The sequence below is a fragment of the Leuresthes tenuis genome, unplaced genomic scaffold (assembly GCF_036924035.1).
Source record: "Leuresthes tenuis unplaced genomic scaffold, fLeuTen1.0.hap1 SCAF_6, whole genome shotgun sequence".
In the NCBI taxonomy this organism is placed as follows: Eukaryota; Metazoa; Chordata; class Actinopteri; order Atheriniformes; family Atherinopsidae; genus Leuresthes; species Leuresthes tenuis.
The window spans coordinates 19,960,476-19,975,654 of record NW_027325360.1 but is presented as its reverse complement, the minus strand read 5'-3'; the positions used below and the strand labels follow the sequence as shown (position 1 = coordinate 19,975,654).

Below are 15,179 nucleotides of genomic sequence, written 5' to 3'. Positions count from 1 at the left end.
ATCTGAGGGTGAAAAAAAGACACGAGGAGAAAATGAAGACGGTGGCGAGAGGTTACTAAAAGACAGCAAGTAAAGCGAAGGATAAGAAAGAAGTGAGTAGGAGCAATACATGGAGATGTGATTGAGTGGGAACAGTTGGGTACAAACCAAAATGACCTACACAAAGAGAAGGATGAATGAACAAACTTAGAAGAGATGATTTTTTTTTTCCTTTCAAAAAACTAGAGGATGATAAGGACGGTCTTCTTGTAAGATTATGTATGGCCTTGAAGCAAAGTCACACTGAGACACACAGTACGCATGCTACTTTATCTGTCTGGTCCTAAAGTTTCAAGCACTCATTCACAAACCTACAGTAAATTCTTGGCATTCTAGAGTAAACCAGAGGGATAGTGTTGTGCGGTCTTGTCACAGTGTTGCCCATGTAGAAGTCAGAACTACGTGGTCGCACCTTTTATTGCTACTTGTCTTTGCCCTTGTAGACTGCTTTACCACCTTGTTGGGAAAATGACACCAGCCAATAGATGAAGTCTAGACGTGTGTAGACAGTTCACTATAGGATGTCGGCTAAAAATGAAATCTGATCTTCAGGGCTTCTCTTTCCACTCCTATGAGCTGAGACTGAGCGCACACAGTCTACAGCCTCTGCTCGTATTTCATTTGGACAAATAAGAATAATTGTTAATGCCTAATGCGTATTAAGTTGAAGTGGAAACCTTGAGCAGGTGCATATCTGTCGAGTGCAGTGGTGTATGAGTAGACATTTGTGTTTTTTGTGTTGATGTATGCATATCGAGAGTCTCTTGGAGCCTTTTTGAACAGCCACAGATGGGGATGATAGCTAGGAGCCAAGCACTTAGAAACTGTCCACATCACCACCATTGCAGCCTTCAAGTTACATCACTGCATGCATGGCCCCTAAGCTCATTACCACATGCACACACATGCATTCTCTTTCATATGCATGCACGCTCTGACTTCCAGACTCCCATGGGTCAGTAGTAAAGGATTATAGACTGTACTTTGGTCTCTCCTCTGCCTTTTTCTCTATTTGTCTCTCTTTCAAGACAACTTTAGGTAGGAGAGAAGCATCGGCAGGAAAAACTGGTGATTTGTTCCCTTGAGCAGTCTTGGTTATTGTAGGTTTTGTCCTTTTGATCCCATTTGTTCCTCCCTTTCTCTGTACGATTAATAATAATCCCTTTTTTGTCTTTCTTGCAATTCTCTCTGCTCAGCTAACAGTGATAAGCATCCATCAGTGTGCCAATACCTGTGCATTTTCACTTCTCATGTATCATTTGGCACATTATGGAGATTGCAGAACCGTTTGTGATAGGTTTGGTTTTGCAGTTGGCCGTCCATCCCTTTTTACCTGGTACAAAACCAAGAGAAGTGTTGCTTTGGCAGCTGGCATGGCCATTTGGCAGAATGCTTTTCGATAACTGCGAGGTTGTGCTACCTTTTTATTGTCTCCTCTATCTCTATCCTCTGCATGTAGTTCATGTCTCTAAAGGTGTCAGCCACACAGGTGGCAAAGAAAAAAGGATATTTATAGCTCTGAAAGTCATTTTTAGGTGACAGACTGTTCCTCCTTGTGGATAAGACTTAATCTGTGCTGTCTATCTGTGCTATACACTCTGGCAGATGTAATAGGGAACAAGTAAACATGAAGATGCTCTTGTATTTGTTAAGGAAAATTAATATCTTTTGTGTAATAACCACAGTGATTTTATGGAGATGGTGAAGGTATATGAATGGATGGACAGCAGGTCATGGCTGAATAGCAGTGTGCACACATGGCTTGTGTGTCTGATGAATAGCTGCCATTTTTAGCTGCGAGTGTCTGTCACTGCTGGACTGAAGTGTTGCACTGGCATCCACGTCAGTGGAATAACAAGTGAAGGCCTTTATTAATCTTTCAGATGCTCTATTTATGTGGCCCTGATGTGGCTCTTGGAACAAGTTGCTACGACGGATGCTATGACTGATTAATTGACTGCAGCTTTAAATGTGTTTCTTGAGAAAGGTGGTTTTCTAATGAAGCAGATTCCTTCAGGAATGTTTAAAATGTGTGTTAAAATGTATTTGGACATGTCAGTAATGTTTGTAAGCAGTTTATGCAGAGGGAATTTTGGCAAGCATTTCATTGTTTTTTTTGTTTTTTTTTTAAAGAGAAAGGTGGTAAAGCTGTACGTAACCGCCACTGTCTCGCACTGAGTTTTAGTCCAGATCTGACTGGTGATCATTTTTTAAAACAACAGTATTATCGCCCCATGTGCAAATTAAAAGATGATGCAAAATAAGAAATGAATGACCCAAAATGTTAATGACAAACACCTTTATGAGTATTTTTTTTAGGACTGCCAAGTTAGATGCCATCATCTTGCATAGTGTTTTCTCTGAAGCAAAAATGCTCCCCACGCATCAAAAGGGTAGCAGACAGTGTGTAAGATGGACAAGGGGAGAAAAGGACAGTGACCTCAAGGGAGGTCTCTTTTTGTCTCTCCATCTCTCCCTGCACTGTTACAGAAATAGCTCTGCTGTTCCTCTATTACTCAGCCTTTGAACCATGTGGTCTGTTGTGCGCTTTGGCAGAAGTCTTTGTACAGTGGGCAGTGCGGCTATGGAGGCTTAGAGCCTCAACAATGTGTTCCCAAGGGTGGATTTGGCAAGAATTTGAAGCTACTGTGCCTGACGGCAGTTTCTTTTACTGTCAAAATGCAATATCATTCCTCTTGCATGCTCTAAATGTAATTTTAATTTTCCAAGACTGCTGATTTAACCTATTTTCTACCTTCCCATCTCTTTCCTCACTCTTATACTGTAGGGCCCTCTCCATGGATATAGACACAGACTATGAGCGGCCCAATGTGGAAACCATTAAATGTGTGGTGGTAGGGGATAATGCAGTCGGCAAGACCAGGCTAATCTGTGCCCGGGCTTGCAATGCCACACTCACACAATATCAGCTGCTTGCCACCCACGTGCCAACCGTCTGGGCCATCGACCAGTACCGTGTATGCCAGGAGGTAGGTACACACACACACACACACACACACACACACACACACATGGAAACATGCTGTAGGAAAAGCCACAAATAGACTAATTCGGGTACACTTCTAGCATGATGCTTAGACTAATTATATTTATTGTGAATTAAAACATTTCTTTTCAGCACTATAAAGGCAAATGTTGTCTTTGCAGCCTGTGTCTTGTTGTCTTTTTCCCCTTTGTCAAGTGACTGGATAACCTTGAATTCCACGAAGATACAAACCTCAAAATGAAGTTAAAGCCTTCCACTTGGTGACAGGAAATGTTTCTGCATTGCAGGTGTTAGAGAGATCTCGTGATGTAGTGGATGAGGTCAGTGTTTCCCTAAGGCTATGGGACACATTTGGAGATCATCACAAAGACAGGCGTTTTGCCTATGGCAGGTGAGCACACGAAAATCTAAACACACAAACGCAGAGTTTTAAGCGGTCTCACAGTCAGAACTTAGTTAATGACCCAGTAACACAGTTGCAGGCTAACCACGTGGTTTATTACCTCAGAACATATTCCACTTTCACAAATAGTTCAGCCAAGAGATTGGCATCAAGACAGTGACACAGTTTTTGTCAGCTCATATGGCACCAAATTTATTCCAAGGTGGATCTGAAGAGTGTAAAGTATAAGAATATAGATAATCTGTTTCGTCCTCAAAAACCAATTTTCACTTACCTTAATGTATCTTCGTGTATAATCCATCGGCCATGCTTTTTGACTGTACAGCCTTAAGCTGTTACATCCTTCCTCCACCAGGCATGATTGGATCATCACTCTATCCTCTTACTCTCCATCCCTCTTTTAAAGCTGCTTTATTGGCATGAAATGCAAAAGTACTAATTGTAAAGTACAATCAGCAAATGCCAGTTTGATTGACAAGGAAAAGACAGGACCACAGCCAATCAAGGGATGGGTCGGCTGTGACTCAGAAGATGAAGTGGTAGTCCACCAACACTCATTAAGAGAAAGATGGGCTAAGGTTGGTGGTTTGGTTCAAAGTGTCCTAGCACAAGACCCTGAGCCCTATATTCCCCTCAGTGGGTTCATTGATCTGTGAGTTTGTGATTGATGGAGTTAAGACTTGAAACTGAATAGACTAAGAAGAGCTGTATGAATGGTTAGATGTTGTGCTTGTGGCGTAAAGTGCTTTCACTGGTCATGAAGGCTTAGGGAGTTATATATAAATGCAGTCCATTTAGAACATCAAAATGCACAGTTACCAAGGAAAAGTGTAATTAATGATTTTGTCAAAATCATTCATCAGCACAGAGTTTATACACAACCCAACAGACATGCATGCCTACACCAAACTGTTTAGACTGTGAGTTCTTCTGCATTTTATACAACATGTCACCTGTTCCTGTTATGCAGTGTCTGTGCATGACAGACTTTGACTTTATGTTTTTGTCAGCTGCTTGTTATTCAGTTCATATTTCTGCCTCTCTGTTTTGCTTTTTCCACTGTCTCTATGTCTGTGCATTTGCAAAGTAATCTGCTCTGTTGTGTGCCTGTGTTTGGGTGTGTTGGTTTGTGTGTTCATGCACGTCCATTCCCCTGTCAGCCAGCAATCAGCTGATAAAGACACAGCGTCAGCTCAGCTGGGTTTTTTTCCCCTGTGTGTCTCCCTGGCATCACCATGTCAAGGATTCAACCTCCTCTTATTATCTTTACCATGCCTTCTCAGAGTGCTCCCCTCCACTTCACCTTAACTTCCATCTCCTAGTCTCCCCCATTACCCTGTTAACCTCCATCATTAGTCTTTTCCATGCCCTTGCCATGTTGTCACACTGTAGGCTATTGTTGATATCAAAACTCAAAACATCACTTTGCCTGACATGCTTTCTTAGAAGAGGAACGTTCTGTTTGGGAAAACAATAACTGCCTGAAAAGAGGCTAAGCTAAACTTGACCTGAGCCAGCTTCTACTTCTGTTGTAGTGAGCAGAAGTTTATTTTAAAAAGTCTTATTTTTCTAGTGTCTGTTGGAGGCATTTGTCATACATTAGGAATGGTGGCAAAAAAGTAGTGATAACACATTAGACTAATTTTATTCACATGAAACCATTCACTTTTGATTTATTGATTGATGCAAATTTGAATATTTCTGGTATACACATATGCCGGCTGATCCAATCCATGTTCACACTTCAGCCTAGTGCAGGGTTTGTGATACAATATGTTTTTAGACAGTATACATCATATTTTTAATGTTATAAAGATCCAGTGTCAGTCCAGAGAGATCATGTTTAAATGGTCAGTATTTAAGACACCACACTTTGTATAGTCATGTCAGCTGAAACAACTTAGTAGGGCTGTTATGTCATTCCAGTTGTATATTTACATAGAGTGGACTTTGGTCGATAGCTTTTAAATCTAAGAGCAAGAGTACACACAACATGACCTCATACAGATTAAGCTATAGTAATGATAATTTGACATAGTGCTAATGAGAGTTAGTGTGTGTGTATATGTGTTGGCTGTGATGTAATGACTGGCTATCGTATATTATGTTCTTTGGAGTGGGAGCTTTTCAGAGATTATATTAATGAAAGTAAAGAAGACTATGGATCTCATGTCAGCACTGAAAAAAAAATACAAATACAGGGGAAAAAAAGGCTCAAGTCTTCTGAGGTAATTATTCTCAGTTATACTTTAATTTTCTTCAAAGAGAGACATTAGCTTAGTTTCCTCTATATGTTATGGCAAGAATTCTTCTAAAACCTCCAAAAGATTTTCTTAGAACTGTCAAGGTGAATTCAGATGTTTATTTTTGCAGTGTAGCTATTTTTTCTGCTCAATAAATAGCCCATATTTCCCAGAGCATATACATTTTACTAAGGGGACTGATGCATATTTAAGTGGTGCACTGTGCGATGCTGTGGTTAATCTCAGGAACTCTATCTCACATCTTACAATGAAATATGCAATATAAGATATTGTGATAGATATGTTAATTTTATAGACAGAAAACAAACAAAAAAAATTAAATGAGATAGACAAAGTTTGGAAAGTTGAAGTGTTACATAGAGAGTTGTGGTTGTAATAGTCAGAGAACACCATGAATGGATTGGGTTGTTGTTCTTGTACCTTGACAGCAATTTAGGTGATGATGTCACATGCAGCATTGACAGATAACACAGGTCAACATCCAGTCTACAGAGACATGTAACAGAGTCTGTTAACAAGTTCTGCCATCTCCTCCTTTACCGGTACCTTTCTTTCTGTAGTCTCTGTCTGATCGTATAGTCTGAAAAAATGAAGTAGAGTTGTTCCCGCGGCCATGTCTTAATGAAACAAATAATGTCTACCCGATATTACCACTCTGTCTTCATCAGGGCTTGGTCATTTTATCGCCCAGTGATCTCACATTTTCCATGATGGTCAAAGGAAGATATAGTTTACTTTTCTCTGCCCTCCTCTCCAGATTAGGAGAGGAGATAAGAATAAGATTTGGGTTCTTATTCCAGGCATTACTTGGGCTTTGAAAACCCCAGCAAGCTGCTCCTACATTGCAAAAACTTTCCAGCTAGCATAGTTGCGCATCATTACAGAAAAAAAAAGTATCAGACAAACTAGCAGAAATCATAAATCCATTAGTACAGCATTCAAACAACTGAGAAACATTTATAAAAAAAACAGTGTTTTAAGACAGACACAGTGTGCCCAAATCTACTTCAGCAGGCTTCCATTTGTGTGTCACTACTCCTGGAGTCTTGAAATCAAATGTCAAAATGTCAAAAACTGAAATGTAGTCTGATAGTTTTATCCTCTTCAAGCTATCAATTATGATAAATTCAGCTCACATTCTGTAAATCTCAAAAGTCTTTGGCTGATCTGGTTTAAAGCACCCTGTTACACTACTGCAGAGATAGATGATTTAGGATTTCTTAATTTTTTCTTTTGCTCTGTCAGCATTGCTCTTGTACTAAATGATCCATCTCAGTGACACAAATCAAACATTACCTACACATGCACCAACTTGACTCTGAAATATCAGCACAGGAGAACAGCTGTAAGTGCCTCTGTCTGCTTGCTCAAACACATCAGATGCATCTCTGTGTGTATCTGGGTGTGTTTTTTTTTCACTGATCTATACTGAGCCTCTTTTTGTGGTCGATAGTTCCTCTAAGGGCTCAGGGAGATTTACGCAAGAGATAGAAAGAGAGATGAGCCACACAAATAACCAGCCCAGAGGTCCAGACTCGTAGCTTTCACATTTGCCCTGTTCATGCTTCCACAATGCCTTGCAGAAGCTGAACAAGCTACTTCCATACACACGTTGTACATAGTTTAACCTAAACTGACATGTTTAGTGAGTCAGCACAGGCCCTTATTTATTTGTTCTCCTTTCTCTTCCCATCAGTCCATCAAAGACTGCATGTACTCTCTTGACCGACAACGCCTGCTTATGTACATCAGCGCTCCTGAAATTAAGAAGAAATTATTCTCTCTCGTCTTTCTCTGTAGGTCTGACGTAGTGGTGCTTTGCTTCTCTCTGGCTAATCCCAATTCCCTGCGCCACGTTCGCACCATGTGGTTTCCAGAGATCAAGCATTTCTGTCCCCGAACACCCATCATCCTGGTTGGCTGCCAGCTGGATCTGCGCTATGCTGACCTGGATGCAGTTAACCGTGCACGACGACCGCTAGCAAAGTGAGGCGGTTTCCTCATCAACTATTAACAGACACTCAGAGATTGTGGCAGCACCAATATGGCTTTAGTGATGATTGCATGTAGAGTCTGTCTAGTTAATCATTGGCTAATAACAGCTTCATAACAGTAACTGAATCACAGAAGATATGTCTGACTATTGTTTTCCATGTCATTGGCTCATTGTCGTCTCAAAAGACAAATAATCAGCTACACAATACTTAGAACATGTAGGTTCATGCTGTTAGAAGAAGTACTGAGGTAAAAGCAGCTTTTTTTGTCTTTATATGAAATTTTGGTGTTGTTGATATGCGTAATTACCTCCTTCCTGTTCACTTAAACTTACTTTTTTATCTCAGTGCTTCCATCATCATCATTATCTCTTTCTGACTCACAGGCCGATCAAACCTACAGATATCCTTCCTCCAGAGAGAGGTCACGAGGTTGCAAAAGAACTTGGCATTCCCTACTATGAGACCAGCATTGTTGCCCAGTTCGGAGTCAAAGATGTTTTTGACAACGCCATACGTGCTGCCCTTATCTCCCGTCGACATCTGCAGTTTTGGAAGTCGCACCTGAAAAAGGTCCAGAGGCCCCTTCTCCAGGCACCCTTTTTGCCTCCTCGCCCACCACGTCCCATAGTGGGCATCCCAGACCCCCCTCTCACCGATGGGGAGGGCCCCGACTCCCTTTTCTGTCAGCCTCTGTGTGCAGATGTTGTTTTCCTTCTACACGGTGGTTCCACTCGTGTCTTTGCACACAAAGTCTATCTGGCGACATCCTGCTCCAAATTCTATGACCTCTTCACACTTGATCTTGGTGGGTCTTGTATGGGGCCAAGCGGGGATGAACAGGAGACTAAGGAAAACACGGAAAGTGGGGAGGAAGATGAGCAGAGCAGGAGAGGAGCCAAGGAGCAAGCTGGGCGCACTAAGAGCCTAGACATTGATAAAGAAGGTGTAGATGGAGGAGTGCGGGGCTTGAATCGACCCAGGCTGCTCCAGCAGGGCTCTTTGAGGACTTCCCTGAGTGATAATGCTCTCCCTTCTCGAGCCCAGTACTACCTGGGAGCACTGGGGACTGGTCGAGCCCTTTCAGGTTGGGGAAGGGGGTTCTTATGTGTGTGTCTGGAGCATGTTGATGATCCCATGACTGGACGGCCACGACTCATGACTGTGGTAGCCATGGATGCACTCATACAGGAGGAACCATTCAAGGTGATTTTAATTTTTGAAGCAATTAGAAATAAGAAAATTACTATATGCCCTTTCAATTAAGCCAGTGTAACTCTTTTTGATGTGAATACTATGAATGTTCCAAACCCTACTATTTTACTATTGCTGTGTTTTTAGGCGGTGCTTCAGTACTTATACACAGGCAGTCTGGATGAGGGCCGAGGCGACCTGATGCAGGTGGCCACCATTGCCGAGCTGCTTGAGGTGTTTGACCTGCGGATGATGGTGGCCAATGTTCTGAACAGAGAAAGCTTCATGAATCAGGAGATCACCAAGGCCTTCCATGTCCGCAGAGCCAACCGCATCAAAGAGTTTCTCAATAAAGGGACATTTGCGGGTAAACCTCAGTGCCACCCATTCAGTGCCTCAGTACTTTCAACAACATTGGTATCATTGGTGTCTATGCATGCATGTGTGTGTGTGGTTATGCGTGTGAATGTGAGGATCATGGGAAACTGGTGAGGAGAAAGGACAAAAATAGGAATGATTTTGCTTATTTTTTAAGCACTCTCTTTCAGTTTTTGCAAAATGTACATCTTATGTACATTTGATCATGATTTAACATTGAATGACTACTGTAAAATGTGCATTTTGAATGTTGCAGTTTATCTGTTTGATGAAGCCCTTTCAAAGTCATCATTTGACTTGATGACTGATCGTTGTCTCAGTCTGCCTGTTTGTTTTGTGTTTGCTCTTATGTACATACCGTTTTGTGTTTTTGTGGTGTTGTCTGTCCCTCTCAGCTGTTTTCTTTGCACTTTGTCACATTATTGGCAGCCAACATCAGATGTCCTCCGTCTCTGAGCAAGATCTTACATTCACATCTCTTTATACTTTCCTTGTTGTTTTTTGTGCTTATGATGACCGTTATCTTTTAGGAGTTTAAATGTAACAATACATTCACACCAACACATTTGGTTTACCGCACTTGTAACTAAGGGTCAACATAAAAATAGACTGAATTTATAGCTTTCACACGTAGCCCATAAGAATATGAGTGCAATCACATACTCAAAATGCTTTCATGTCACTAAAGCTATTTCTTTGCCAAAGGTCGAGTTCACACAGGATTTGCTTCATGACCTGCAACTCTGCAACTGCTCTCCTTCCCTTACTCTGAGCCAAAAGCTGTTTTGTCCCCCTGTCAATTTATCTCTCTGTCTGTCTACCTGTGTCTATGTGTCTCTGCGTGTTTGTCTGGCCTTCTGTCTGCCTGTGTGCGTGTCTGGATGTCTGCCTCGTCTGTCTTTCCCCCCTCTGTAGCATGGGCTTCTGTGGCATTCAACGAGATGAACGCTCTTTTCCCACCCCGGTTTTAGATGTGGTGTTCCGATTGGATGACGGCTGCCTCCCAGCCCACAAGCCCCTGCTCATCTCCAGCTGCGACTGGATGGCCGCCATGTTCCGTGGCTCTTTCATGGAAAGTTACATCGAGGAGGTGAGCTTAGACAATCTGGAGAGGGCTTGTTGATGGAGTTACCTTTAGGTTTTTAGAAAGGTGTCTGTATCTTAAATCCTGGGAAATACTGATAACAGAGAGGCCAAGACGGCCTTTAGCAGCAAGCCTGTCACATACTTGTATTCAGTATATATCTCATGAAAGAAAAAAAGTGGAGAAAAAGTGTATGAATTACTTGGATAAGATTTATCATGTCATCAAAGTGACACCGTGCAACAGTGACACTGTGTAAATACATGCAATGTGCGTGTTCCCACGGTGTGCTGAAGGTTATGCCTGTTATCAGGCTGACCTCCAAACCTTTGTTTCAACTCTAAATGTGGTTGAACCTCTGCAATTAGCAGACCTCCACGTAACAGAATTCACCGACACAAAAACGTGCGAATAAACACAGCCGGACTAATTCATTTCCTGAGAGCTTAACCTAACCCGGCTCATAACCACTCTTTCGCTGCTCTTAGTCCTGAACCTGAATTGTGCATCATGCCAGTCTTCTTGTGTAAACTTGATTTTTGTACCCAAAAGTGCCTTCCAACAGTTTATCTGTGTAAACAGCTATGATTCCAGAGTGGAAAATATAAGTACAAGAATTGAAAGAGTCACACGGAGACAAACCCACTCAGACACGTATGCTTCCTGATTGACTTCCTGTTGTTGTTGGAGGCTTTGTGCTTTGTCATGATGCAAACCACAGAAAATGTCTTCAAATCTTCAAATAAGCCTTATTTCTAATTGGAGGTTTCCAATCCTATCAGCTTTTTAGTCAGTTTTTATTTGTTTTAAAACTATGAAACTGCTAAAGACAAGCTCGAGCTAGACATAATAAACCCTTGTATGAGTGCTCGGGCCTGTTAGAGAAGAAAGAAAATGTTTTTTAACCGTTTTAATAATTCAAGTAAAAAGTAAAAGAAGTCAAATTTGCATTTCCCAAATGGAGGGTCTAGTTACATCAGGTGTGCTCAGTTACTTTAGACTTACTTTAGACGCCGTGCCTGACCTAACTGCAAAGGAAGTTGCAGTCTGCCTTTTAAATTTATGCACCTGGGATCATATTACGGAACCAGATCACAGAAGCTACTTATGTGGGCTGCAGGTTTAGGTTACTGAGAGTCAGGCTCTCAGAAGAACTGAGAAAAAGTTTGCAAATGGAGAAACAAAATTGATTAAAATAAAAATAAAAAAAAGATAAATAAAACACCATTATTAAAGAAAATCTTACTTTTCCCTTTTTTCATCTGAAAAGATAAATGGATTTTTTTTTTTGGGGAAAAATCTATTGCAGCCAGTTGTGGCTCATATTAAATACAGGACATCAACATCACTGAAGGGTGCACTGGTGCAACGGTGGGTTGCTATTGTCAATGGTTATTCTAAACAGTTGATGTCGATGACTATTGTGCCATTGTTCATGGCAAAGAGCAGGTGTTCTGAAGACAAAACTCAAAAAGTGAGACTCAAATAACACAATGTTCAATGGTGTTGGTCTCTCTTCCTCATGTCCGTTTGAGTGGAAGATATAGATACATTATAAGGGAGTAAAAAGAATAAAAACTACTTTAAATAGTATCTGTTAGAGCATATGATCCATATTTGTATGCTCATGCCACACTTCCCTCTCAGCATTTTAACTTGCACATATCAGCATTCATGTGATAGCAGGGATTATTCTAATTTTGTGCAGAATAGCATCAGGTTGTGTGTCTTCCCCAAAAGTATTATCGTTGATGTTAGTGTTGAGAGGAGCTTAACAGATGAGGAACTTAACAGACATTTCATACACTAGGCTATTTTTCTTTTTTTGCTGCAGAAACCAGTAGTTACAGTGAAAGAGGTTATATCTATTGTGAAAATTCTCTCAAAATGAGGCTCAGAGTCGCTGGAGACAATGAACACAAAACATTTGACAACATATCAGGAAGCTGACCCAGAGTTGTCTAAGTTAGAAAAATTATACTATCTATATTTATGTCCTCTACTATGAGATCACTAGCCACACGATGTTATGAGACATTCAGCAGGAATAAGATAGATAGAAGGCCTTCTCCAGCACAGTGTCACTTGACCCTGCAACATCGTCTCACACATGATACTTGCTTTTTCTCATAGTATAACTTCATGATATTTTTCTCCCACTTACTAATGTATGTGGTATCTTGCTCAACATGTGAATGTGCATCCTGGTGGAGAACTGCATGATGAGAGGCCTAGCATTTTAAATGTGAAAATCTGCTCATATCTTTAGTACTTAAAAAGAGGAGAATACAGCTGGAATTTTTAACTCTGTGGAGATTGTCTAACTTTTTTCTACTCCCCACGTTTTCCTCTTTGCTTTTATTTTAATCACAAAATTTCACTTCCCTTTAGATGCAGCTTCTTCATCCACTTTGGTGAAAGTTATATAATTTGCACGTTATTTTTGCTGCTGTTTATCCTGTGTCCTTCGAGCAGATTGTAGCATTGTTTTTTTTGGTCTTAGAATACACACACACACACACACAAACTAAACTAATTGACCATTACGGTGGCAGACTGAGAGCAAAAGAGCATCTGTTAGTACAGATGATGGGTCTTATCCATGAATGTGTTGTCACTATGACTGTGTCCACTTATTAATAATTTGGGGCTCCAGCTGGGGTTTGAAGCTCTAAAGACCACCCTTGTCTTGGTGTTGTGTTTTTTTTCAATATAGCGAGAGGTCATGCCATGCTGACATTCTCCTAATTGGTTGCGGGAGTGGAGGCTGAAAAGTGCCACAGTGGGTAGACTAAGAGAACTCCTCAAGGGGTCGGGTCATCACTCTCATAATCATTCGCCTTCCTTCCGTCCTCCTGGGGATTAGACTTCATCACTTGCCACTGAAATTGTGTTGGTCTAATGTACAGTGATTGAATTGGGAAACAGAGCCTTTTTTCATTTGAATCTGCCAGTCTGTCAAGAATGAGAGGCCACGGCACACCAAGGAGCACCATGACCATTTCCTTTTTGCTCACTTAGGTGTAATAGGCAGCATCTACATGAATACATGAAAATGTTTTGAAACAAATGTGAAATTACTCTTACTATATCACATCACCTTTTAAATGAAATCTAAACACTTCTAAACAGTACACATCTGCAGCACTGTCATCTTTTATAATCACTTAAACTTGTAAAAAGTGTAATTGCTGCCATCTTGACAAATTCTAGAGAAGCACATTGTATATCTCTTTGGAGAGAGACGTGTGTCTAAGTGTTCTCTTGTGTTAGATGTTAGTTGTCAGGGTGTGTGTATGTGTGTGTTAGGTCTTTTGAGCGAGCCATGTTGCTCACATCTTTAGCCCCCAGTCTGTGCTCCTTACCTGAGCCGAGATAAAAAGGGATGCAGCCATAACACTGTGTCCTCTGCCCTTTACTCCTTTATCTTTATGGGCCCGTCTATCACAGGCTGTATGATATATATGTTTTTTCACTTTAACAAAAATATTCATAAATATTCAATGAAGACAAATGCCTATACAATCTATTTATTGATTTTTATCTACTGAATTTATGTTTTTTGTGTTTTCTCTTGATTTGGTCATTTTCCAGGTGCCCATTCCTAACACCAGTACAGCCTGCATGCGTGGGGTACTTGAGTTCCTGTACTGTGGTCTCCTGACTCCCTGTCCTGCCTTGGAACCCATGGAGCTAATTGTTCTGGCCAACCGTCTCTGTTTGCCACGCCTTGTCGCCCTCACTGGTAAAGACTCTCTGCGAAACATAAGAAATGTTGCAAGACAAATGTAAACTTACCTGAATATCTTGTACCAATTATATGTGGCCGGGCAATTGTTTTGATAATGTCTTATCTTCACACTCCAAGAACTTTCATCACAAATGATTTTAGGAGCAGTTAGCATTAATCCAGGTTAAGAGACAATGAATAACAAGCCCTTGTCAGTGGTGCATCAGACAGTAAATGTTGACATCATTTTGTTAATTTTGTGCATCTGCAGAGCAGCATGCCGTAGATGAGCTTCTCAAGTTGACAGTGAAAGGAGTGGACATTGATGGACAAGTCTTGGCTTACCTTGAGCTTGCACAGGTCTGTCTTTTTCTATGTCCTTTACATAACAAATTATTTATGATGTATTAATTTTGAATTACATATTTGTTTTCTGAAGTGGTGATATTTGTTTTGTATAATGATTCACTTTTGATTAATTTCATAAACATTTATTTTCATCAGTTTATATCTCATGTCGTCTGACCACTGATTGTATCTTGTTAGCTTTTTAAAAATGTTTTAGAACAGTAATAATTCCTAATTTTTCCTTTTATAGTTCCACAATGCCAAACAACTTTCAGCTTGGTGTCTCCATCACATCTGCACTAATTATAACAGCATCTGCCGCAAGTTTCCCAAAGATATGAAGGCCATGTCTCCAGGTACTGTGCAGAGAAGTTGCCTGTCTTGGCCCTGCTTCTTCATACCCTTTTCTTTGCTTTTTCCCCTAGTTAATCTCCACTTTTAAATTGATTGAATAAAAACGTGAATCTTCTAGATTAACCACTTTACAAAGAAACTGCAGCAAAATGACAAACATTTGGTTTGAATTGGAGAGCTGTTTTTATAAAAGCATTTATGTAGTGCAGTTATAAATGAAAAAGATAACATAAGCAGCATCAGCACCTCATGCTTTTTTTTTGTGTAAGAAAAAAATATCCTATCCTGCATCAAGTATATAAACATGTTAACATTATTGGTCATCCTAATGATTCACGAAGGTGTGGACACCCAGTTTATTATCATTTTCTGTGCATACGTTTG

At 40.6% G+C, this 15,179-nt stretch overlaps 1 protein-coding gene across 2 annotated transcripts in view; it reads left to right on the top strand.

The window, feature by feature from the left end:
• rhobtb4 (Rho related BTB domain containing 4) overlaps window positions 1-15,179 on the top strand; it is a 40,801-nt gene that overhangs the window by 20,248 nt on the left and 5,374 nt on the right. For both annotated transcript variants that reach the window (XM_072388100.1, XM_072388099.1), the window contains 9 exons: window positions 2,828-3,029; window positions 3,334-3,437; window positions 7,514-7,699; window positions 8,094-8,913; window positions 9,049-9,268; window positions 10,251-10,369; window positions 13,958-14,108; window positions 14,365-14,453; window positions 14,692-14,797. In XM_072388100.1, the coding sequence (XP_072244201.1) occupies window positions 2,828-3,029; window positions 3,334-3,437; window positions 7,514-7,699; window positions 8,094-8,913; window positions 9,049-9,268; window positions 10,251-10,369; window positions 13,958-14,108; window positions 14,365-14,453; window positions 14,692-14,797 (1,997 nt within the window). The remainder of the gene's footprint in view (window positions 1-2,827; window positions 3,030-3,333; window positions 3,438-7,513; window positions 7,700-8,093; window positions 8,914-9,048; window positions 9,269-10,250; window positions 10,370-13,957; window positions 14,109-14,364; window positions 14,454-14,691; window positions 14,798-15,179) is intronic.